General features: G+C 35.7%; 2 protein-coding genes across 2 annotated transcripts in view; one reads left to right on the top strand and one right to left on the bottom strand.

Moving 5' to 3' along the window:
- The window catches only part of LOC134750523 (dopamine receptor 1), a 129,780-nt gene extending 128,085 nt beyond the window's left edge, over positions 1–1,695 (top strand). Inside the window, exons 7-8 of the mRNA XM_063685714.1 lie at positions 538–785; positions 1,236–1,695. Coding sequence (XP_063541784.1) covers positions 538–785; positions 1,236–1,543 — 556 coding nt within the window. The 3' untranslated portion in view covers positions 1,544–1,695. The remainder of the gene's footprint in view (positions 1–537; positions 786–1,235) is intronic.
- LOC134750524 (BTB/POZ domain-containing protein KCTD9) overlaps positions 1–27,906 on the bottom strand; it is a 512,667-nt gene that overhangs the window by 174,122 nt on the left and 310,639 nt on the right. The window lies entirely within an intron of this gene.

Here is a 27,906-nt window from a genome sequence, read left to right as displayed (position 1 = left end):
TTCACAGAAAAGGCTCATAACTTTATACTAAAAAGTTTTTGTCACACATAGAAGCATTTTAACTTAAAGTTTTAAAAACAGACATTTATAGACAAAGGTTATGGTTTAAATCACATTATTGGACATTTCATATTTGTCCTGAAAAGCAATTATTATAAACAGGACGTGGACGCCTCATATTGTTTATATTTAATATATTCTAGCATTGTGTTATTTTGTAAGATAAGATATTACCTAATAAATACTATAATCATTTATTTTAAAAATTACAATTTTACAAATGAAACTTACGTTATAACGTCTCAATTACCTAATTAAGAGTGCTGGTCATAAAGAAACAATTTAGAAATCCTCCTTAATAAAGAACTGACAGTGGGTGCCCTTTTACTTGTACACAATAGTTAGTAGCCTTAGTAAGTAGCAGAATTTCTAAAAATAAATCCCTATAAACACAAATCAAAAAATATTGAACAAAATAATTTGATTAATTCCCTAGTTGATTCATCTACCCGATTCCTGATTCCTTAACTTCTACAGGCTCTACTGCTACGCCCAGAAGCACGTAAAATCCATCCGCGCCGTCACCCGGACCGTCCAGCTGCCGGACAACCGGACCAAATCGGTGCGGACACGTGTCCACACGCACGTGCAGTCGTCCCCGTACCACGTGTCCGACCACAAGGCGGCGATCACGGTGGGCATCATCATGGGCGTGTTCTTGCTGTGTTGGGTGCCTTTCTTCTGCGTTAACATCGTCGCGGCGTTCTGTAAGACGTGTATCCCTGGTAAGTTTAATTTAATTATTAAATTGATTTCAAACAGTTTCCAAAATTTCTATTTCTCTGAGCAGATACTTTTTTCATGACTTTTTTTTCCAAACGCGACAATAAATCGTCTAGGTTAACTCTGCAGCGACAAAAGCATATTATGCAAAAAAAATCGCTTTTGACACCGGACCGTCCCAACAGACATCCTTAGAAGACAGTCTTAGAATATTTATTGGCATTAAGAATATATTATTATAGTTCTGGAATCTGGTCAGAAAAAGAAAAAAACTTCCTTCTACTTTACAATATCACCAACACAAAGTATTTTTGTCCGTTAAATAAATAAATAAATAATATAAGTCCCAGCTTCATAGGCAGGGTCACTACCCACTAGGCCAGACCGGTCGTTAAGCCTCCGTTGTTTAATTATTTCACGATCATTGCCTAATCTAACAAACATTGTTCCAGACTTAGCATTCAAAATCCTGACATGGCTCGGATATTCAAACTCAGCGTTTAATCCTATTATCTATTCAATATTCAATACGGAATTTCGCGAAGCATTCAAGAAAATCCTAACATCGAGGTACCCCTTATGCTGCGGGTACCAAAGCGTCAGAGCCAACACACCTACCAGAAACGAGAATTTCGTCACAGATTATGGGACGAAAACATTGGTGGTGAGGAGAAGTGGATCGCTAGGGTTGTCAGGAGTGGATCCGACGCCGAGGTCCTCAGCGGACTCGGTCCGACCTCTCAGGGACCACCACATCTGACAAGAAGACGGGGGTAGCAACAACCAGCTACTCGACGGGAGCGATGTGGTGTAGGGTTGCTCAACTTCAGAATGTTAATGTCGTGGAACGAATTGTTTAGTCTCCAAGAGCTTCAGCTTTAAATTTCAGTATTAAATTATAGTGTATAAATTATTTTTAGTTTTCAGATACTACTATTTATTTATATTTATTTATTTATGTCTAAGTAAAAAAAGAAGATGGTCAGCCTACCCTATTTCTGTTAACCCCATGTCCAATACACGTGTGTATGATATCGATTTTAAAGAGGCTTTTCTAAAAAAACAGAAAATCAAATTTAATACGTTCGAGGGGGCTTTTCGCTAGCGCGTACTTAGCTCACGGTGGCAGTGAATGCGTTAATGCACAAAAATAAAACGCTATCGCAATACAGGCAGCTTTGATCCTTTGATGATACTTTGATGCAATAGGAATGCTATGCATTTGAAGCCGGTACGAAGGAGGTTTTTACTGCAGGACACATAACATGTTTATGACGTGTCAAATTATTACGTATGCCTGAAAACTATGAATAAAGTTTATTTATTGTTTGTTACCTGATACTGTTATTTTTAAATTTATATTAATTAATATAGTGCCATTGTTATGCTTTAAGCTACTATTTTTACCAAAGCGTTTAATACTGTTGAGACTCGTTTATTATGGTTTAAAAATTCCTGTGATACTTTTGTAAATAATCTTAGTCTATTATCAATTATAAAATGTAAATACTTATATAAAGAGATGAGCAAATATTATGATTAAGTATAAGGTATTGTATGAGGTAAGTATAAGCTGGATGTTTTTAATTAATAAGTGGTAAACTGACGTTGAAACGTCTTGCCGCTTTGATGCAGAGAATTAGCTATACCTATGTTCAGGGTTCGGAATTTTTTGAGCAAAAAAAGAGTGTCGTCATTTTTCAACATTATCTGGCAAATTCTCGCAGCGGGAATGTCTGTTTGAACTTATTGATAGAAGTTAAAATTCCAATGCCTCTAAAATGATGGAAGTATGCCAGCTATAATATTATTATATTATATAAACATGTTGGAGTGATAACGTCAGCCGAAGGGGAATGATGGAATAAAACACATTACATACTGAACCAACTCTTCTTCTTACCAATAATAAATGTGACTTAATAAAATATTAAAATATACATGTACCTTTTCGTACCGTTATAGTCAATATGCTATTGGTAAAAATGTCGTTTAACTTTTATAAAAATAGCGACAGTCTTCATTTTTTGCTCCTTTAAATTCGAAGCCTTTATTTGTATAGGTACATAAGAATTATAGCTTCAGCTTTGTTTATATCCTCATAACTTTTGATAATTAAAATGACGAATTCGAGGTCAGCTCTAACCGTTCGAGTCAAATATTTTTTTATACAGTTAGTTGCTATTAGCAAATTATTATAAAATAATCAGAATTAATAAATATTCAATACAATAAGAGTAGATTCCCTAATAAAAACAGCCTACGTAGTAAAACCGCCATTGATGTTGTAAATACACTATCTAATATTGTGCATTAAATTAATGAGCTTATAATTAATACTCTTACCAAACTTACTTTCATAATTAGCTACTGAATTTCCAGGTAAACATTTGAGATCATTTTAAATGCCGAATATCAGGAATATCAGGAAGTCAAATCGGTGAATCAATATCAGATTTAAAGCAATTGATGTGGGTGTTCAGAGAATTAATAGATTTGCAATATAACACTTTAAACCCTCGCGTCTTGAACACATATTTAGGTAATTACACGAACGGGTCTACTGCGATTGAATTTAATTGTTTGTATCTTTAATTCCAACGGTTCTGCTAGGTTGCACTAGCTGTGGTCACGGAACGTCCCAGCAAAAATAATAAACAGGTTAACAGATTTTGTTTTAAAAATGAAATCTGTAATATTTATATTGTCTTCGGTTACCGCGATAGTTAGTCATGAAATAAAACTATTTAGACGGATTTTATCGCGTAAAATGAATTTAAAATACATCCCGACGTTTCGAACCCTTTACAGCGTTCGTGGTCAACGGGTGACACCCATATCATAGGGTATTTGAATTTTTTTTATTAATGGTATCAGTCGATCAGGTTTGTTTTGAGGATCAAATGTCTGTATGGGAGCCATTGTCTTAAAGCAATACAAAAGTCACAAATGATGGTCAAAGTCTGGCACCCGCACTTTACTGAAGAAACGCTTCTAACAAAATGGCAATACATAGTGACGTCACGATGTAACGTCGTTATTGCTCAGAAGCCATTTCGATGTATGGAAAACAAGGAAATTGCGATTTTGTTGGTGAAATATTGCGTTTAATATGTATATTGTTGCCGTGCAATATTTTTTTTAATAAAATGTAAGAAATCGAATGGTACAATTACTTTTTTTCCTATTTTGAAGGTCAAAACAAATTAAATTTTGAAACTTTGAGGTCTTGTATATTTTTATTATTCCCATGTATTTTTTAAGTTTCCAATTGATTGTGATAAATTGCTCATTTTCTATATATTTAACTTGATTAAGTTGTAAAATTCAACATGTGTCAACAACCCTATTCTCGATTTAAAAAAATGCAAAAGGATTACTAAAAATTCAGCCAGTTTACTTATCAAACGTAGTCCCCATTTTGCTCTCTGGATATTGACATTATGGAAAATATTTTTACATAATTGGATGTATATTAAGCATGGCTATGCCCATACGTTTAACTTTTTAGATTTTTTGAGGGAAAAATTAGGAGCGAAAAACAGATTTCATACGAATTTTTAAATACTCCTAATTCTTACAATTATAAAAAAATCTAAAACATCAAACGTATGGGCATAGCTGTGGTTGATACGAAAGATTTTCAATAATCTTAATATCCAGAGGAAAATGAGAACTAAGATTAAATGAAAAGGCGATCTCGCGCGGGTTGAAACGTTCTCAAATTCTCCCGCTATTCTTTACACCGACATTGTTTTTTAAGTGTCTTAATAATGTCTCAATTTCACGCTTACTTCAAATAGAGGATTTGTATACGACATTTTATTCGACTACGCTTTTGTTAAATTTAGCTGAGCTTTGATTTCATTTTCACGAAGTTGTATTAAAAAGAATGCAAATAAGTAAAACCAACTGGCAATACATTTTAGTAATGACTTCATGGTTCAATACTACATCCCATATAGGCTTATTTGAAAAAAAAATGGATAAATATAACATCAACGATCTGGGATCGGTTGCAGTCAGTTCCAAACTAACTGCTAATGTAGTTAAAAGCTTATGCATCGATATCATAGTTATTGAAGCAGCTAATGGCGTGAAGATATTTGTGATAACGTTGGAAGAGTAATTTTTCAGCTTATCTTCATTGTAAATAAATACAGTATGAATACAATACCTAACAATTTTTTTTATTAAAATACCAAACGCTAAACTTTATCTCACTTTGATGTTTTCCGGTGCACCAATATTTATTATAGCACACAGGGTGATGTTTTAATGTAGAATATATTTTAATTAATGGGGAAAAGCGCTACTGAACTTTATTACTTAAAAATATGTAATTATTAGATTATTAGCTAATGTAATATCATTTACAGTGTCAAGTATTGTTGATATCGTAGGACATATCACGATACTTAAGTTATGTAATTGTAATGTAACTATATGACTTACCTTAATAATGTTAACTGAAAGTTAAGTCAGGTAGTTTAAATTACAAGACTTATCTTGAGATTTCAAATTTTACTGGGAATGTAGATTATGTAAATCTAGTTTAATGTAAAAATGCGAAGATAGTAATATATATTTAGAAGCTGACTTAAACAATATAATTTAAAAGAGTTTTATAACTGTTGTATATTATTCGTAAGAAAGTTTCTAGAAAATTATTGCTTGGCTGTAGGATTGTGTCATTTGTTGTTATCTGTGAGCATGAAAATCTACATAATATATTTCCATGGTTTACTACTAGCGATGCCATTTTTATTTTTTTACATTGACATTCATACAACATATTTTTTTAAGAAGAAAAAGGGCAAATAAATATCTGTGAATAATCGTATCTAGACCATGTTTTGACGAACCAGCAAGAAAACATGTTTTTCAAGTTTTTTGTCACCGTTCCTCTTTTTCCTTTGGCAATTAAGGTCACTTACATTCTCGACTAGTATAAAAAAAAAAACATTTTTATAAAACATCGTTCAATTTTCATAGTACAAGCTTTCATATCTATTGTAGTCTAAGATCACTTTTGACGGAAACAATATATAATTAATGTAATAGAAAATAATAATTCTATTCTTTCTATCCGTATATGGCCATTTCAATCCAACATTAATAATATAATGTACCCTAGCATTCAGATTTTTCTGACCAAAATTTTAGGAAGTTTAGCAAATCTAATTCCCTTGATGTGTTTTACAAAGTTAAATTAAAAATAGCGTTTATTTTGTTATTCGCAATTTACCAAATAGACTATTAACTAAATAATATTATAGTTACATTAGTTACACAAATATCAACTCAACAAAGCTGTAGAATATAAGGTAAAGCCACTATCACATTAGCATGTTCATGCACTTAAATTTCATAGTTTTCCAATACAAATAGGAATCGGAAATTGTGAATATGATACGTGCCGAGATTTCGATTTAAATAAAATAAATCCGACATCAGATAAATTCACTTATCAATATTGTTTTCATGGCAAAATTATATTTATTTGTTCCATTCATTTTCCGATTGTAGGTATTTTGTTTTTATTAGTGTATCCATTGCATAAAACTTCTGTAAAATGTTCTCACCTCCGTTGAAGGTAAAATATATTGTGAATTTGTTAGATATAATGCAGTGTTAGTTATATTTTCTAAACTATAAGTGTTTAGCAGCTTCTTGAGCCCTTGAAGGGTTAAACCAAAGCTGGCATTTGGTATGTTACTCTTAAGGTTCTAGTCGAAAGTAAATATATTTAAAAGACTCCTTTGATTGTTTTATTTTATGTGAATAATTGAATTCTAGAGAGATAAAACTATGAAGAACGGATTATATTGCGTATATTGAATTTATAATACATCCCGACGTTTCGAACCCTTTACAGCGTTCGTGGTCAACGGGTGACTGAGGAAAAACTACTACTACTAGTTCTAGAGAGCCTAATCAAAATAGTAATAATTAACTGTGAGGTGTGAGGTTAATGCTAATATCTAATAAAAATCCGCTACTTAACCCTTCCGAATCAAGAACCCTTTAAATCATCGAGCAAATAACACTGTTAATTATGGTGTATGATTTTAATGTTTAAGTTTTATGTTTTGCATGCACGCATGTGCGTGACATTATTTTTAGATATCAATGCGTACTGAAGGATAAAACAGTTATTAAATTGATACAAAATGAAAAGGCAGGCAATTAAGGTAAATAAATATTATAACAGATCTTGACAAAATCTACCATCAAAACATGAAATATTATAATCGTACCATCGATTAAACTTGAAAGAATCGAACTTAAAATATCGTGAGACATATTTCAAAATATTTAGATCAGTACGGTTTCACTCACTATTAGTACAACCGCCGCGGACATTCGTGCCTGAGGAAGGATTCCCAAAGAATCCGAAACATGTCGCCAAAGCGACTAATAATAATAGTGAGTGAAACCGTACTGATCTAAATATTTTGAAACTTGAAAGAATTATATATTTAATTTCGTAGCTAAGCAGCCCGATACAGAGTTAACATTTTGTACCGGTTTTTATCTTATTTTAATACGACCTTGAAGATCGCTCACGCTGATCGCTCATGCAAGATGAAGTGGAAGACGTGCGTGAGACGCGCTTATCACAAGACGATTTCCTACGTGTACACGTTCAACGCAGCTGGCCAACTTTATTGTCACACGTGCAATAGAGCATTTAACCCTTAAATGCATAATGATGTATATATGCATCGTATATTTGATGGTCCGTGGCTCAATATGCAGCTATCCAAAATCACATTTATTACTTTTATACAGCATGACACATCTATTTCAATTTATTAAAAAGTTATACAAAAAATCATGCATTTAAGGGTTAAGAACAAGTTCGGCCTGGCCAGCCAAATTAGGGCTCACGCTGGACAACGTCCATAATGTTTATTTAGGGCCGCCGTCATCGAAAACAATGAGGAGGACTATAGTATACAAGACAATTAGCAAGGTCATATCAAAACCAGTTCAAAACTGAAACAAAATTGTTAACTTGGAATCGACGTCCGGGTTTCAATAATTACATAAATACACGACCCAAAATCTCAGGTCACGCACGATTTGAAGGGTCGACGTTCAATAGAAATATCCCGAAAAGGACCACACAATGGAAACCCTATTCTAACTCCAATTATTACGCCTAGAATGCCTAGATTCTGGGCGTGATCGTAATACATGACTTACCGGTCAATTTGAACAACGTGATAATTACTAAATATGAGAACAATACGTGATCTAATTGATACGTTATAGTTTAGTTCTCAACTAATCTTTTGCAGTTCGATTCGAGAAATCAATTGTCATTTCACGCTACAATTATTGTGACGTTTTGGGATATCCATTAGATATCCATTGAATGTCTAAGCAATATCTTAACCAAATTTAATCTTAAAGAAATCGTTTAAGAGGACATTCGGAATCGCGGAAATGTCAAAATTGACTTGACTTTCTTAAATATCTCGTTATCGTTTCTGTTTCATACCTAGTGGATATCTAGATCATTGTTCGAATTGGCCCTACCTACTTCCAAAGTGTCAAATTATTTATGTCCGGGAATTCAAAATAAATTCCTGAGTTCTAGTGAAAGTTGCCAGAAACAAAATTACTTGTCTGACTTCCAGAAAACGTATCCAAACTAAACTTTAGTCGCATTCAATTGCATAGAAAAGCACCTCACTCTTTCCGATCGCACGTTTCCCGTCTGTCGTCAAAAATAAATGTATAAACCCCAATCGAATTACCAGGATCAAAGTGCAGCAATCGCCATCCTGTAAAAGTACAATTGCATTAGTGAAATGCATTTTTGGTTGCAAATATTGTTAGCTGCGTTCGCTGCCCACAGCGGCCTCAAATGTGAGTGCTATATAAAGCTGTTAGTAAGCGAGTTGATGGTTCTGGTTAACTGGTAATAGAAGAGCCTACTTAAAAATACCAAGTCCTTGGCTGTTACATTTATTTATTTACAGGTAGTTTTTCTAATGCTATTTAGTTTTAACTTCGTGTTTTGCACCTCCTAACTGGTTAATTTATGTGTGTCATTTTCACTACCTAAAGGTTTTTCTGGAAGAGATCGCTCTTTAGCGATAAGGCCGCCTGTTGTTTACCTCTGTCTTCATGTATTATCTGTGTTTCCATTTACATTTATTCTGAGGTTGTGCAATAAAGAGGATTTGTATTGTATCGTATGTAATTATTGTAACTGGTTTACCAAACCCCACGTGCCCGCATCTATGCAACCAATTGCAACACGAGGTAAAAATTCAATTTTCTGCCGGATTCGGCTCTGCGTACGTCGCATCAAACGGTGGATGAGTCCTTTGTATGGTTGCAGCCAAAATTGAATGCGGATTCGTGTTTTAAAAATTTGGCCTGGTAAGTGCAGCTAAACAGTCAGTGTCTCTGTTTGTGGTGATAGATTTGAATTGTAACTTAATAGTGAATCTGGGTTATTTAGTTCGGTTAGTTAGGCATTGTTCGCTTTTCAACATTCATTTATAAGCCGCAAAAGACCATTGGTGAATATAGATCAATAGGAAAAGGATAGAACTCTACAGAAATAAGCATTAGGCACTTTTTGTGCTATAAAAATGAATCTTCAACCGGCACTATTTACACATACATTAAATAACTAAAATTTATCTAAATACATTACGAGTAAAATAAAACATCTTATTGTAAAAAGACCTCCGCGAGCTGTACCGGGTGCAAAGGTGCCCATCACACTTGTCGCCTTACCACGCTGGATAGCGATGGCCAACGGTACGAACCCGCGCGAGCATCAGAGGATTTAAATCTAATTTAAATTTCATTAATTTAATTTTCTCCTTTAAAATTTCTTTAGGTGAAGTTAGCACATGTATTTAATTCCTAAAACTGTGATATTGTCATAATATCGATATTTAAACAGATGATATTTTATACTATTACCTACATAATTTAGGATTTATTTTTATACCTATAGAAAATCAGAAATACTTTTGAGTTAACCCCACACCTTAAAAAGATATATAACTTAAAAAATACTTATCCGATTTTTATATTTTTATTTTTCATGGGCATTTTAGCGGGTTTGGGGGGGAGCAGGGGGTAAATCTAAAAAGTATAATCTAAAGATTATCAGTAAAAAAGTAGTGGTTTCAAAGTATAACTTTAATCGCGTTGTTTTTATTTATTTTGACTTAAATATGTCCTAATTTTTTTTATTTGGCAGGCTGAAAGGACCGATTTGGATCGTCAAAAAATGGTGCTAAACTCTAAAATTGATCAGTTACCCCGGTTTACGGTAGGTACCTTAATAAAAAGTGTGAAAGTTTAAATTTTGCCACTTTACCGCAAAATGACGGCAAAGCAAAATAAAGATAAAGCGCCTCTGTTAGCACTAATGACGTTTAAATGAGTGACATCATTAGTTTTATTAATGGTGTTGCTCTTATATTAGATCACACAGTTTGAAAAGCTTTTTACTCGGCTATAATTAAATGTAATATTCAAGTTACTCAAAAATATCAACGAAGTATCTAGTTACTCATTGCGCATAGGTATAATATTAATGCGCAAAATATTCCAGCCGCAGCTTTAATTAACACCTAAAGCAGGCGGTATATCTATGTAATTTATACCTCTACACCTGCTATAACGCACTGTCGACTAGACGACCAGATGTCACGCACAAAAATGACTCGGATACATATTTTTTTTTTTTAGTTTCAGGAGACACTAGCTCACCAAACGAAGGCACAGACATTATTGCGTAATTAAAAAACTTACGAGGATACTTTCTAATGTCCTAATAAAATAATTATTTTAAACATTCCTTTAATTCTCCGTTCTTGCAACATACTGATGTACCCAATACTGTCTTGTATGTATCTTTTTTCTTTATAATTAGTAGCGCCACTTGCAGCTTCTACGTGCATTCTGCACGATTTTGCAAGTGCAAGTGCAAAACACTACGCTCGGCTCCTGGTCTGGTCGCTAGGCCCTAGTTGCCTATATTTTGGTCGCCGAGAGACCAAGTTGCTGGCGACTAGTCGACAGTGCGGAACGGCTCATACGGTAGCATTTGGCATGCTAGGTACCATCGCCCACAAAACTGACAGTTCGTAAACCTATTATAAAAGGCGTAAAGTCCACCGATGGACAGTTAGTGTTGCTGTTTGTACCTATTGTTCATACCCATACATTTTACTTATACAATGCGCCCTGTCCGTTCTACATATCGCCATCAATTTCAGCTGCGACATTTACGGCTACAATAATTTGTACTAGCTGGTATCTATTTAGTGCAAATTAATATGTAGTTAGTCTAGTCATGGAGTCGTAGCACGGTACGCTTATCACCATGCCTGTCACGTTCTAACAAGTATGTGAGTGCGAAAGTGACGGACTTAGTGATAGGGGAAACCATGCTGCGCGGGCAGGTTAAAGAATAAGTTCGCGTTAGATAATACATTTGTAAAATAACCTATGAAAACGTCTCACTTTATATTGAAATCCGTTTTTGTTCCCCGCAAGTGTACCTATAAGCCTGAATCCAATAATTATCAAAATTGCCAAATTTTTCTGTCGTTTTCTCAGAAATTGGCGCGAGTATTGAATTCCAGAAACTGTGGCATTCGATTATGATCGGCATACCGAAGTTACCCGGCGGATTCCTGCGGGAGCCAAATTTAGGACAAATTAGACGTTTCACCACGCTCGATGAACTTATGAGATCGGTTATAAGATAAATTGAGAAGATGTACGCGGAAAAAGATTCGGATGGAGATTGCAGCGTTGACGCGGACGTCATTGTCAATTTTCTTGATAAAATGCATAATTGTTATCCTTTGTAATTTCACGGAAACGTACGAACGTGTCTTGCTATTTCAGTCAGTCTCGGACCAAAAAGTACTGACGTTGACTAAAGCAGAAACGCACAAATATGAACGTTTCCGAGAAAATACGAAGGAAAACAATTATACTCTACATCTGTACATTTTTTATACCACGTCGGTGGCAAACAAGCATATGGCCCGCCTGATGGTAAGCAGTCACCGTAGCCTATGGACGCCTGCAACACCAGAGATATTACACGCGCGTTGCTGACCCTTTAAAAAACCTGTACACTCCTTTTTTGAAGAACCCCATACTGTAGCCCCTCGGGAAAACCTCGGCAGGGAGCTCTATCCACAGCCGAAGCGTACGCGGGAGGAAATTTCTCTTAAACCGCACAGTACGCGACCATTTAGGTTCTAGAGTGTGAGGATGAACACCCTGCCGACGACGAAATGTGCGGTGATAGAAAGCGTGTGTCGTTGCCACATTAATTTCGAATTATGACAGCAATAGTGTTAAGATATATGCCATTCGGTCATTATTTAGAATGGTTTGCCGGCGTCCACTAACAACGTTTTTTCATATAGGCTGTATAATATTCGGATTCAAGTGCAACTGTGAGCGATGTATGCTATACGACTTACACTATCTCCTATCTGATGTATGTATGTCTTCTTGGCACTGAAAGTGTTAATTACTTTCAGTACTAAGAGCATGAACAAGTCTAGCGTGTTCTTGGCAGTGAATCTGTTAATATCAGATTAATGTACTGAATGAACTATGTACTATCATATCATAAGCAAAGAAAATTAGACAAAAAGGTATTTAATAGGATGCAGTCTACTAAATAATAACTAATTGTAAAGTTGGGTTAACAAGAATCTATGCAACGCAGAGATGTGCATGTCATGTCGTTGCTGTTCAATATACTCTTCGACCCCCATTCCCCATCTTACCTAACGGAAAGATTTAACTATCTGGCTGAAGGCAGTGATCACCGCTTACGATCGAGTTCTAATCTCACGCTTGCTATTCCTCCTAATAAGACGCGATCGTATGCAAATTCTTTCACGGTTCGCGCTGTGAAGTTGTGGAACGAGTTGCCCCTGTCGCTCAAACAGTCCCAGTCTGTAGCGTCACTCAAGGCTAATCTGAAGAAGCTTTGGCTTTCCAATCAGCGTGATCTGGTTAAGTACTAACCTTTATTTTTATTTTCATACACTTGTGATAATTATATATATTATAATATATATTTAGTATTGTATGTATGTATGCTAGTATGTATTTTATGTATTTTAATCTTTAGTGTTATTTCTTTTTTTAAATATTAATTTGTACATCCTGTAAGTATTTCTATCTGACCTGGCTATAGTTTTCCACTCATCTACTCGAAGGTTAGCTGGAAGAGATCCCTTATAGGGATAAGTTCGCCTTTGTACTTCCATTACTATAATTTATTTTTGTAAACCTGTGTTGTGTACAATAAATTGATTACTACTACTACTACTACTGTTTCCAATATTTACCAAAATGTACAAATGGCGGACTTAATGCCTAAAGGCATTCTCTACCAGAATTTAATTTGGAACAATAGGAAACAACTAACAAACACAATAAACTACATATACAATACACAAATAAAAATATAAAAATATATACAATTAATATACTACATATTTCACACATACATAAGTATTAATAAATTACAATGGATACCTACTACTCAATTCATACCCTTGTTTCAGTAGATGTTTATGCAGCAACTTCTTGAAAGCAAATTTGCTCGGGGCTTGTCTTATGTTGAGAGGGAGCGAATTCCAGAGACGACTCGCCTGGACAGCGAAGGAATTAGACATGAAACCAGTATGGTGAGCATGGAACTGAAAGTTTGAGAATACGAGAGGTTCGCAGCTAACAGCCTGGGCGGGTTTGTCAAACAAGAACTTGTTCTTAAGGGGGCCACTGACTATCAGTCCGCCGGACGATATCGGCCTGTCAGTTAAGGAGCCCACTGACTATCAGTCCGCCGGACGATATCGGCCTGTCAGTTGTTCGGAACTGTCAAATTTTTGTTCTAACTGACAGGCCAATATCGTCCGGCGGACTGATAGTTAGTGGGCCCCTTTAGAACAAAAATTTGACAGTTCCGAACAACCGACAGGCCGATATCGTCCGGCGAACTGATAGTCAGTGGGCCCCTTTAAGATAATAAGTATAATAATATGTTCTGTCAACGGAAACTTCATTAGGACGTGTTTAATAATATTGCAGATTCTATTAAAATACATGGGTACATGGGTACAAAAACATACCAATTAAAAGTGTTTTGTCGACTGTTCGACTCAACTTTGTTCACTTTTGATAGAAGCTTTTATTGACCATTGTTCCTTTCTTGTAACGTAGTATAGTAGAGGACTATACTCATTGACAACCCTGAACTCAATGAGATTGGGTTGCATTGTCAGAGCTTCTATGGCCACCTTCGTTCTTTATCATCAGATCGGCTTGATCATCATATTGTTATCCAATCAGACATCGCGATCTGATTTTAATCTTACTTCCAAGTTTGAACTTTGAAACACAATACAAACGAATCACACACAAAGTTGAACAAAAGTGTAAAAACACGAATAAAATAAAATGGACCGACCACGCAGGCAGAAGAATTATCCGCGTTAAGAATATTCGCCCGACATCCCAACGAATCAACCGACTGCTCAACAAACCTGCTGTACTCAATTGTTACTTTTATCTAAGCATTCCGAGGTGCCGGCGCCAGGCACATCTCAGACGATTCAAGTCAAAAGAGATACCATTTTTTGACCTAAATAATAAGAAAAAAAATAGCTCAATATATGGCGTTAAAATGTACTAATCACAGCACTGCCCTATCAGTCCATAGTCACACGAGCCAAAAATTAGGTTTACACTGTAAAAACAGAAACTATTGTGACATTTCTAAATACATTTGGAGTTAACTACCTATTTTAAACAAAGTTTTAAATATTTTAATAATTTTAAATATCCGCACCCAAAATTTCGGGGTATGCTCATCACACATTAACTGTAACAGCTATAAGCTAGGGATATACGTACAGATGTGTACGTCAGCTGTCTGTCAGATAAAGCTGTCAATAGATGGCAGTAATTAGGCATATAAATGTCTGCCTACCTGTAATTTTGACAATAACAATTGTTATTAAACAATATCATTACATATGTAAATAGCAACAAGATACAAAAATTATACTATCTACCATGTGTGCTAACCCTAACAGCTAATGCACTCCATATTTTATGAACCATAAATGTCAAGATTCGCCAGCCGCCCAAGTTTGTACCGACACCGGCAATAGGGTTGTCACTTCGAGATTTATTTGCGGCTCGACCGTTCGCAAACATGTATGACAAAAGTGATGAATGTGAGGATCTAATGTGTGCAAAGTAAAATTGGATTAGCTACATTTGAAAGGTGCCAAATGAACATAAATGTGTGTATCAATGGACATATTTACGCTAAGGATACGTGTTTGAAGACTTTGCTTATTAAAGTGTTTTTTTTTTTTATTATTATTTCCAAAAACCATTTTGTAGGGTGTGCTTCAAATAGGTTTTTCGTGCAAGGATCTCATCCAACAAAATCAGTTCTAGTGCTTTCTTTTAACATACACTTTTTTATGGTACAAAAGGAACAAGCAAAAAGAGCGTAATAAACAACCCAAAACTAAGGTGCACAGTTCCAAATAGACCCTTTTTCTTTCAGTCCAAGGAAATTACTTTTGAGTCTTAGTGGTTGGGAAAAGCAATATTTACTAAATAAATAAACAGCCTTACAACCTTATAACCTTACAGCCCGGGCCGCAAAATGTCTCCAAATCAAGGTTGAACTTTAAACTCGCAATTAACCGCGCGACAACCCTGAGAATCCTGTTTTACTGCTGTTTTATTCTAGTCGTAAAGGAACAGAGCGCGCTTCACTCATTTTCAGAGAATTTCAATGTCGCGGGATCGCTGAATCGAGGTAAAAGTGTAATTTGTAACGCGCATGCTTCCAGGATTACGTTAGGTGGATTGAAGTTATTCCAAAAATATTATTCCAGAAGTTATAAATCTATAAAATTCATATTTATTTAGCATTTTAGCAGCAATTTTTTTAGCATTAGCCCATAACAATAAATATAAAGGAGGTTGCCCCCATCTGACAGAATATTATTTGTCAGAAATATACTTCACATAACACATACCGCAGAAAACTTTTAGTCGAATGATACTTTCGCATAAATATATACTCGACATAATAATCATTTCGCATAATATTCATTTGGCAGTATTTTCTAAGTGGGAAAAGCGGCCGACCGCCCTGTATGGAAATCTTTTGTCATTAAACGAACTGTTGACTGAATCCCGTCGAGGTATAGAACTAGATATCAGACGGGATGAGCTAAAAGCCCGACCACCAGCGGCTGTTAGGTATAATTACAACAATGGTATTCTTACCTGCCCGTTGGGTGTACGGGTCTTTGTTAATAAGATCGGCTACGCAAGACACACGCGGGCACATGTACTTCTTTAGCAGCGGATTTGAAGCAGTCGCCGTGGTCGAAACCGGCGGTAGAGTATATAATTATATAGTTACTAGCTTTTGCCCGCGACTTCGTCTGCGTGGAATTAGTAATTTGGGTACCTTAATTCTTAAACAAATCTGCTTTTTAATCCATCCTTTTTCACCCCCAAATTGGTCCACACTATACATTTCCACCCCATTTTTTACACCCTTAAGGGATGATTTCGGGGAGAAAAGTTATTCTATATCATTTTCCACAGCTCAAACTATCCCCATACCAAGTTTCATCTAAATCGGTTCAGCGGTTATTGATTCCCCATACAAATTTTCACCCCCCTTTTCACCCCCTTGAGGGGTGAGTTCTGGGATAAAAAGTATCCTATGTCCTTCCCCGGGACTTAAACTATCTCTATACCAAATTTCAACTAAATCGGTTCAGCGGTTTAAGCGTGAAGAGGTAACACACAGACAGACAGACAGACAGACAGACTTTCGCATTTATAATATTAAGTATGGATTTTACTAGAAATGGTCTCCGCTTTTTAAAAGTTTTAAAAAGCGGAGACCATTTCTAGTAAAATAACTTAAAAGAAACTTGGTATTAAAACCTTTCATGAAATGGACCTCTTTCTTTTTTAATGCCAAAATGTTGACATCGAATCAACAAAACGAAGAATGCTTTGGAATTATCCCACAGCACCTCACATTTCACGTCTCTTAAGAAAAGATTGCCTCAAAAAATCCCGTGTAATCTTCAAAGGTAAATACAGCCGGCTTAACGATAAAAGTATTTGACGATTCCCGGTAAGAAAAGCTAAGTGTGTACTTAGGAACATTTGTAAGAGTTCTTTAGTCTAGGCCCTTTTCTGATGCATGAGACTAATAATTTACCGACCGTCATGTTGTAAAAGTATGCGGTGTCATAAAAATCCATCCACTTAATAATATTTATGTAAGTAATATAGGCATTTTTTTTATTATACATGTAATTTTATTTTATTTTTCGTTTAATTTTTTTTATTTATTTATAATTAAGCTTTTATAATGATGAATTGTACAATTATAAAATAAGTAATGCCGCATAAATCCCTATCCCATTAAATTAAGATTTATACAGGATTTATAAAATTTATTACAATGAAATTTTGCAATGTATTCCGAAATTATGTTACATCAAGTCTAGTATTATTTGTAAATAGTCACCATTAGTATTAAGATTATATTGCCATGCCCTAACAGGGTACCATGTACCGACTTTATAATGTTTCAATACCATCCTATGTAAAATGAATATGGACGCAATAAAGATATATGATAGAGTAGTGTATTCAATTATTTGAATTATACCTAGAATCTAGATAGATTTTTACGAAGGAGCTAGTTAAACCAAATCTGCTAGTAGGGTCCATGACTGTACTTAATTTTAATAACATCTGTAATACCATGGTTTGCGACAAATAAATGATTATGCTTATGAAAGTTTGTATGGGAGTGCAAAGAACACGATGTACGCGAACGTAACCGTAGACAACTGTTGGAAATGATACAAATGGAACCATACAATATGTCGAAAAATCTGTTTTAAATGTTAAGGTACCTCAGCGGTATTGTCACATTGCCAGTCAAACATGATGACAACAAAAATAATGATGGACATTGTCAGTTATTATTTTTGTAACGAAACTAATTTATATAAGTACATAGGTATACATGTATAGAGGCAGTAGCTCAAATATCTTATAATTCTAAAGGAATATAATTGGTCTAAAGGAATGCAAATGAACAAATTACTCTTACTCTAAACTATACTATCCTAGAAACTAACACTAATAATAATAAGTCACATTTCAGCCGTCCCGAAAATCGTCCCGCGACCCCCCCGATGCAAAGGTGCCCATGACGCTCGCCGCGTTGCCACGTTGAACCGCGATGCGATCCGTCCGCGATGTATAGATTAGGATCAAACCTTGACTATTGGAAAAACAAAACACGTTTTCAACTGATCATGAATTGATACTAAATTCTAAGCAATCCAGGCGTTACACGGGTAAACGGGTACAACCGTTGCATACGAAAAGCGTAGCATTGTGTTTTTTGGCACGTAGTTGGATGAAACCATTTTCTAGGTAAAAATACGAGTAGGATATGACACTCACTTGTACACAGTTACAGTATACAGTAAATTATATGTATGTATACTATCTTGTCATGCTACACTCTGTCGCACTTACATATTTGTTTAGGTACCGTTCAGATTCAGACTGCACCAGCGTTACTGCAGCAGTATTGCAGCGCGGCATCACTGCCGACTATATTGCTGCCGCAATGTCAAAATCGCTATTGTTGCCCGGATGATAATGAATAATGCACTAGTATTTTTCTCAATGTTTTCCTTCACTGAAAAGTAATAAAAAATATATAGGGTGGCCAAAATAAGTGCATTCCGCAAACCGCAGCCAAATAACACTAGACCCTACTCAGTGTTGTGTTCCTGCCGGTAAGTAAGGTTGCCAGAGCTCAACGAGGGAGAGGAGTGTTAGGGTCGGCAACGCGCGTGTAATATCTCCGGTGTTGCAGGCGTCCATAGGCTACGGTAACTGCTTACCATCAGGGGGGCCGTATGCTTGATTGCCACCGACGTGGTATAAAAAAAAATCCCGTTGCCAGGGAGGTTTTGGGATTGTACTGAGCAACTTTTACTAGGGAAACAACCTGGTTGGTATAAGTTGTAGTAATAGTAAAAGTTGCTCAGTACAATTCCAAAACCTCCCTGGCAACTGGAATGCACTTATTTTTAGCCACCCTGTATATTAACACATTTCAAGAACACATCAGTATACGTCAGGATTCCAACCCATTATCTTAAGGCCTGAGATACACTTGTAAGTTTTACTTACGTAAGTGGGGAGCTATACTACAGAATGAGATATGAATATCGTTATCTCATTCTAACAAATAGCTTTGTCCCTACTTACGTAAGTAAAACTTACAAGTGTATCTCAGGCCTAACTAAAGGCTTGAAAATCGCACGATTCTCCGGGCACTTACGTAACTGTGGCGGGCCTTTATATTAGGGCCGTATTACACATTGATTAGTGTTTATTGCGAGTTCATACATTTGTATGCAGACCCCAACGTGAAGGCCAGACACACTTGCCCGTATTGACCTTACCTTTTTTCTATATTTCGGTATATATTTACCGGGAATTCCAAAGCAAATTAATTCACAAGAAATGACATTGTGTACTGTTTCATTTCAACTGTGGTTACTCATAGAGTACGTCTGAATGTCTGCCAAATTAAACCAGCGCGACAGTACTGGCTTCCCTCGAACTAAGAAAACAACTTTTATACCCTACATTTATTCATTCTAGCATCCCAAAGTTTCCAACATTAGCAACTCACTTATCACTTCATCTAAGTGATGGATTTCCTTAGATTAGAACATTTCTCCCTAGAGCGTAAAAAGCTAAGTTTATTTTTATTACAGCGCTCTCACCCTTTTACTGAGCTAGAAAGTTACGGACTCTGGAACAAATGGGATAGTTTTTTACTGTTCTGAAAGGAAGATTATGTTTTTTGTGGTTATTGAAGGCTTTGAGGAAAGTAACAAAGTTTTATTTTTTATCAAGAAGTGTTAGTTTTTAATGGCATTAGTGGTTTTTGCTGTGCGTTTCTTGTAGTGTTTAAAGACGTCTTTTAGAGGGTCGGTTTTTTGTCTAAAAGTCTTTTAGAAACCGATTTTCGCTCATGTCGTCTCGGACATAGATATATTTGGTATCAGTACATTCAGCATGATATCCTGAACACAGATATATAAGATAATAAGTGCAAAAGTGGTGGGGGTAGTTGCTGTGACGTCATAAAGTCGGCAGTACAAAGCTTTTTACTTTTTTTTTATCATACCATGTGGGGTACCAAATGAAAGGGCTTTGTGAGTAAATCACAAATATATAACATAATGTAACATTTTCACTACTTGGTCTAACAAATTATTAGAAAACGTTCAAAATTTCACAACCCACAGATGACTTTGGACTGCTCTAAATTGAAAATTACTGAATAGATTATTCCAAAATACAAACCAAGTGACTGTGAATATCATCTATATAATGTTAAAAAATAATTAACCTACTCCAAACTACCCCCACCCCACTACTTTCGCGCTTGTTATCTCATATATTTGTATTAAGGACATCATACTAAATGAACTGATACCAAATATACCCATGTCCGCGACGACATGAGCGCAAAGTAACCTAAAGCTTTTTCGGCCACCCTACTATTTGCTTCGAAAAGCTAAAAATATCAAGCTTATTTGCTACATTTTTGATTTAGAAATGACTGACGCTAGACCGGACCGGGGCCGGGCCGAAGCTTCCGGCGCATCGTTTTCTATTGAAAGCACCACATGATCACCGATCAGCCGTCATAGAAAATGTCTAGCGTAAGTCATCCTTTATTTAAAAGTATTGGCAGATTTGCTGTTACCAAATTTAGTGTCGTACGTAGTAGGTAACTGATAGGTTACCCCAAGATATCACGACAATTTTGGATTTCTGCGATTTTCCTCCATGCAATTTGGCCATGCCCCAAACATTGGGAAATCCAATTCGAGAATTTTGAACGTGTGCCGAATATTTACACGAAATCCTGAATTTTGATACTGTGATCACGAAAAATTTAAATTGGTCTAGTAATGTTGACAGTGGGCGTCGATGGGTCACATTACATTGTTTTTTTTTTCTAGTTACTTTAGATTTATAAGAAGAAAAGTGGGCATAATAGTAGCCAAGTCAATCCTACCTTTTACTTTCTTTAGTAAAACAGGCACGTTTGTTAAAATAGGTACAGCTGTAGGAGCTTTCACGTTATTGCTTCTTACTGCAGTGCTGGATCAAGGTTCCTGTGCAAGCAGTTAACGCGAAAACCGAAATTCGCAAATTGCGGGGATCTTTCTATTTCACTCTAATAAAGACGTAATTGGAGTGACAGAGAAAGATGCCCGCGATTTGCGAACTTCGATTTTCGCGGTTATAGCCCAGGTTATGTTGAATGTAGTTAATCTAAAAAGATCAAAGAACGTTCGAGAATAAATAAATCCACTTATTTCGATTTATCATGATGAAATCTTATGATAAAAATGTTATATCGTAGGCCATGATTGGAAGCTAAACTGTTTCGCTCATGTCAACCAAAATAGTAATGAAAAACATGGAAATGATACTGTAGTAACATTAACATTCTTTGTTTTGATAAAACATTTTCTTATAACATTCCGCCCAAATAGGCTAGAAATACAACAAAATTTGTTTCTGGCATCGAACTTACTCAATCATTGAAGTGTCAAAAGCAATATTTACTAAAGAAATAAACGATATTAGATGAGGGCGCGGGTATAGAGTTAAATATCGGAATAGAGTAACAGACATAATATAGACTACCATTATGTGGGGCAATTTGGAATATCGGATGGGAATTGATTTTGAATCAGAATATTTAAGTACCAGTGTGTTTAGTAGTTATAAAAATGTTTATTCAAGTGTATATCAAATATGACAAAGTTTCAACTTAGTTTGCATCATAGCGATCTGTGGTTTGCATTTGTATCATTTTGTCTTAAATATCATCTGATGGCTAATAATTTGTAATATAACTAGTAACATTCCTGCACGGATATGATGTTTTTGCCTGTGTCTACGTGATAGCGTGATAAAGACAGTGTCTATATCTTTAACTTACATGGGGTTAAAAAGTGACTTATATTATCACAAGGATAAAGGCACACACAGTTGCCCACACTGCATGCAGTACGCCATTACACCCGGTTACCCCAGGTGTATGAATGTGTTACTCTGTTTGTTTTCTATACTCCTTTAGCGTGAGTAGGGGTAAAGTATAGGAAATAGCAACAATATCCGCCTCACAATAGGCGTTGCGTGATATTTGGGAATTATTCCAAATGTGCTGCTAAAGCGGTGATCATCAGATGAAGGGGAGGTGAGCTTTGTATAGCGAAAGGTGAGAATATGGCATTTAATGTGGTTTACTTAGTTGTGTTGTTCCATTTGGGTCTCTATTGTTTCCCATAACGTTTTAAGTTATCATGTATTGTTTTCGTTAGTCATAATGGTTTTTCTCAGAAACGCGTATTGCCATTAAACAAACCTAACCTGTGAATCCTGATGAAAATCCTGAAAAATTAACGGTTTCAGAAATATGACTAATGATAATCTGACAATCATTACATTATGACTTTCAATAATTATGTCAAACAAAGGGACCCCGTTCCATTTATCTACTTTCTGACTGAGCGAGGGCGAAGCGCAAGCGAAGCGTGTCTGTTTCAGCTTTTACCATAATGCTTTCGTATGTCTGGCTGTTCTCGTCTAGAGCGGATTTTTCAACTGTGTCTCGTAAAATTTTGTGAACAGGTACGATAATGGAATTGAATTATATGGAATTATTGTTTGTCGATTAATTTTTTAATGGAGGGTCCATGGGAAGGACCGAACTCCTTAACACGAATAAAATAAAATACATATTTAAAACACGTTGCCCATATGATGCCTGTTAAATTGACTTTATGATTATAAGTATGGTACTTTATGATTATAAGTAGTATATAAGACATGGTAGAATATCAAATTTAAAAAACCGTCTAGCACAAACTTAACATAAAAGCATTTTAATGACTTTTAATATATCTTTGCTTGATAAGATACTCTAAATGTATACAATCTTGACGTCATTAAACATTATTTTTAATACAGCAGTCGGGAAACTTACGTGGTACCAGCCCATAGAATACCGTGGTTATCACTCTGATGTGGTTCCGGTGTGTGAGCGAGACAGTTATACATTTATCTTATAGATCAAAGCAACTCGGTAAACAAACCTTTAATTAAAATGACGGTATCAACAGATCTACAGCACACAAACCTCATACAAATACCCTGCCGTATCCATTATATTTCTGCTACAATCAATCATTCATTGTGCATTTTGTCATCCTTTTCCGGCCAGCCGAAATCTTCCGGAAAAGTAAATAGGAAAATTATAAACGATCGGTCTACCATAATCGAATGCCAATTTTAGCCAGCAAAAAGACGAACGATCTAAGAAATCTGCAGTATTCAAAAAAATGTATGTTTTGTCAAAGGAGTGATGTAGGTCAAAGGTTTTGTGAACGTAGTCAAGGCTTTTAGGTGGACAGTTGTACTTGGTTTGACCCAAAAGTTATACAGAATGTTCTTTTTACGTTTAGTCATAGTTTGGCCCAACGCCACAGAGTTGAAAAATAGGCAGAGATAAAAAAGGTCGCTAAGACAAAACTGATTTCATAACAACACTCAGATGTACCGATGTTGTTTTATGTTTACTCGCGATACGCACACATTCACAACTCCCGGACAAAACGTTGCGGAATGGCTCAAACCCGATACGTGAATATTCGTGCGTGAGAAATCTGCTTGTCATGAAAAATCACAGTTTTGTTTTACGTGACCCTGCCCTGTCTGTCTGTCAATTCTGTGAGCTGTGAGTTATAGATTTTTTGTTTTCATGTTTTTTAACTTACAGGAAATAATAGGCACAATCATAGTGAAAATCCTAATTGGGGAGAGGGTCTTTTGTTTGTTAAGGTCGATGACAATAAAAAAATGTGTCTTCAAATTTAAAGCCAGAATAACAAGATGGTCGACACAGGAAAAATCTACTTTACGGTCTAACGGAAGAATGAACAGCAGATCATTACCGGCTCGAACTATAGTAATGATACAGTAATAATTCGCGTTGATTGTGCGCAATTAGTAAGCCATTTGTTACTGCGTGACCTACTAAACAGTGCCTAGCCTTATTTCCAATCGATACTTTTACCATCGTCCACCAGTTAAAAAGCCGCTCCCATACCATCGAAGTTATTTAATTAAATAGGCTGTGTCACTTTTGTATGGAGAAAAAAAATAGTACGTTTCGATGCTAGTGCGGAATGTATGTCATTACTCCACGAGTACCGAGACATCCTGCCACGAGCCGTAGGCTTGTGGCAAGACTCGGGACGAGCGAAGAATGACATTTCCGTACGTGTATCGAACGACGTTTTTTAATACAGTTGCGAAAATTTTAAGAAAAACAACAAGTAAGGAATAAAAATAATATCGAATGTTGCCTTTGGAAACTTAAAACATGCTTGCAGTAAGAAAAAACGCCACTTTGACAGGCGTTTCGGCAGCGCGCAATTCCTACCTCTACCTTCCATAGCTATTCCGTTCCATTCAGACAACTTATTAAGAACGGTTTTTCAATATTAAAATATTAACCTGTTATAATGATGAAGAGGTAAGTAATAAAATATGAAATATGTATATTTCTCGTATTCTTACATTAACAGTAGGGTTTTATGTTGATTACGACGTTTAAAGGAAACTAATATTAACACTCATCAATAAGTAGTCATGAATTGGAACAAGGATAAATTTAAAAAAATTGGAAAAGTAAAACGCACTAGTTCGCGAAAATCAACTTTCCGCACGCTAAACAGCTATGTGAAGTAGCACTTTTTGAGCAACTGTATTAAAAACTTCTTTTTTTGAACTTCTAATAGTTACCAAAAGTTAGGTTTATATCTAAAATAAAGAAATATGTTAAAAAAATACTGTTCTTATAATATATACTTTTAGCTTGCTCAAGCGAGGTAAAAAATGGCCAAGTTCATACAAACACTAATAAATTTTAATCATTGGCATAGAACTCCTTTAGGTCACTAAAAAGTTTTATTTGATGACAAGTGTAGGTGTACAGGTTTTTAAAGGGTCGGCAACGCGCGTGTAATATCTCCGGTGTTGCAGGCGTCCATAGGCTACGGTAACTGCTTACCATCAGGCGGGCCGTATGCTTGATTGCCACCGACGTGGTATAAAAAAAGTAAAAAAAACATTTTTGCATATAATTTGGTCATCCTCCTCAATGTGACGTCTAGTCGCCTTCCATACAGCGTATGTCAAAAGTCATAGGGTGACCATGATTACTTAGTATAAAATTAATTTTACTTGAAAAATAAGAAAAAAATAAACTAATTATCTTTTATGAAATAAAACTATGAAAACGGATTATATCGCGTATATTGAATTTATAATACATCCCGACGTTTCGAACCCTTTACAGCGTTCGTGGTCAACGGGTGACTGAGGAAAAATTACAAAGTGCAAAAATACCCACATACTAAAATAATGATTTTGCATAGCTGTAAAGGGTTCGAAACGTCGGGATGTATTATAAATTCAATATACGCGATATAATCCGTTTTCATAGTTTTATTTCATGAGTAACTATCGCGGTAACCGAAGACAATAATTATCTTTTAATCAAATACTAATACTATATGATAATGTGGATCATTTACTATTGGAAAGTGGTTCTGAATCACGACCCAGAAATCATCCTGTATAAATTGCTTTGATGGCAAAGCTAAAAGATAATTTCCCATATCAAATGAACTGTTCAGAACCGGAAAATGTAAACTAAATTGCCCACGTTGACAACTCATTAAATTGGCTCATTAACGACATTAACACGGGTTCCGATTTGCCTTTAATTAGCTACAAACTATGTGAACACTTGAACAGTATGTTTAACTCATTATTTCCATATATATGATCATTGTAAAGAGGGCGCTGTTCATTCTCATGTATAGGGTGACAGTTCAGTATAGTATGAAAAAAATAGTTCCAGTGAAATTCCGCAACATGGCGCGTGATCATATATTCCTGGTCAGGCCACCACCACTAACTACCAGACTTAAGCGACCAGATTTTATAAATCGATATGTCGTTAAATAAAGTCAGGTGGCTGGACACCAAATATTTGCAAACATACTGATTCTTATTAAATAATTTTACGGTTTAGACTCACTTGTTTTAGTCACTCGCGCGACATATTTCGCGCACACATCAGACACACAAACACACATATTTCGACATGTCGCGCTAGTGACTAAAACAAGTGACTCTAAACCGTAAAATGATTTAATATTAGTATGTCTCACAACAGTTTAAATTCGAATACTGATTCTTATTTTAGAATTTGTTAAGGTTTTGATCTTGCTTAGATACTACCTTGATAATAGCTCATGCTGAATATGCCTATTTAATAAAAGACCAGTGCGTAGCCAACGTGCAATCGTTAAAGCTCCGTTAGCGAACGAAACGCAACTGTCACTGTAGTGTGGAAAAATTGGAAAAATGATGGAAAGCGATACGCTACGGAGCGTCAACAATTGGCATGCTTCAGTCATTTTATAACATCTAAGTTAACTAATAATACTTTGTGATGGTTCCTAAAACCCACTAAGCACAGTAAGCACTAAAGGGGCCCACTGACTATCAGTCCGCCGGACGATATCGGGCTGTCCATTGTTCGGAACTGTCAAATTTTTGTTCTAACTGACAGGCCGATATCGTCCGGCGGACTGATAGTCAGTGGGCCCCTTAAGGGCACACGTACACGTCCTACGTGATATACGAGGGCGATAATTACACTTTCATTTGAGTATGTCGGCTATAAATCTTGTTGTATTAAAACTCAGAAGTCAAAAGTTAGGCCAAGTTGGGAAAAGTAATTTACGCTTGGCACGTTATTGACAGTTAATTTAGGTAAGGTGAATACGGACTAATCCATCTGCGAGAAATTCCGTACTTTTAGCTGGAACTAAAAGAAATCGCTACTCGTCGATAAAGTTACTATTACCCGCTGACGTACTTGGCCGCATTGACCTGCTAAGAACTTTCAGTCGCAAAGCAGAGGTGGTAATGAATTAAGCAAAACTACTGTCACATTTAATTTTGTAACGTACTTTTTCTTTTCAAAAATCACTGGTCTATGCCCAAAAATATTTATTTTAAAATCAATTGATACTGGTCAGAAAAATTAGGTGCCATAAAATTTTGGGCATTCCTAAGACGTAAATGGTACCCAAACTTCTAAATAAAGGATTAAAGTACTTTAATAGACAAGTTCGCGAATTCTCTCAATTGCATAAAATTATCCTCAGAGGTCAAAACTTCGTAGACTTATTTTAATAAACTCAGTTCGAGGTTCTGAAATAACAGCAATGGGTTTGTTTTCCAATACTGAGAGGAATTATTCTTCTTTTTTGAAATATTGTTAAGCAATGTGGTATTTTTAAGTTTTACTACCTGGGTACCTACATAAAAACAAGATTCCATTCATTAATCATTACAGTAGTGTACGCTTTCCGTCTGTCTGTCACCAGGCTGTACCATGAACCGTGATAATAGCTAGACAGTTGAAATGTTCACAGATGATGTATTTCTGTTAACGCTATAACAACAAATACTAAAAACAAAATAAAATAAATATTTACGCGGGGCTCCCATACAACAAACGTGATTTTTTGACGTTTTTTGCGTTATGGTACGGAACCCTTCGCGCGCGAGTCCTACTCGGACTTGGCCGGTTTTTTTAACCTTAATAATGCTTAATACTTAGGTACTTGACGGACATTGGCGTTTCTGACAAAAAAAAACCGGCCAAGTGCGAGTCGGACTCGCGTTCCAAGGGTTCGTACATTACACAATTTAAACAATGGATTTTTTTTTCTAAAATGTCTTTAAAAAACCCGTAGGGGTCGGATCAAAAACTAAACTAAGTGTTTAAAATTAATTTGTTTACGTTACATGTCCATCTTTGGGTCA

This window comes from Cydia strobilella, chromosome 20 (genome assembly GCF_947568885.1).
Source record: "Cydia strobilella chromosome 20, ilCydStro3.1, whole genome shotgun sequence".
Classification (NCBI taxonomy): Eukaryota; Metazoa; Arthropoda; class Insecta; order Lepidoptera; family Tortricidae; genus Cydia; species Cydia strobilella.
Note: the sequence above shows the minus strand (reverse complement) of the source record. Positions and strands in the feature narration are given on the sequence as shown.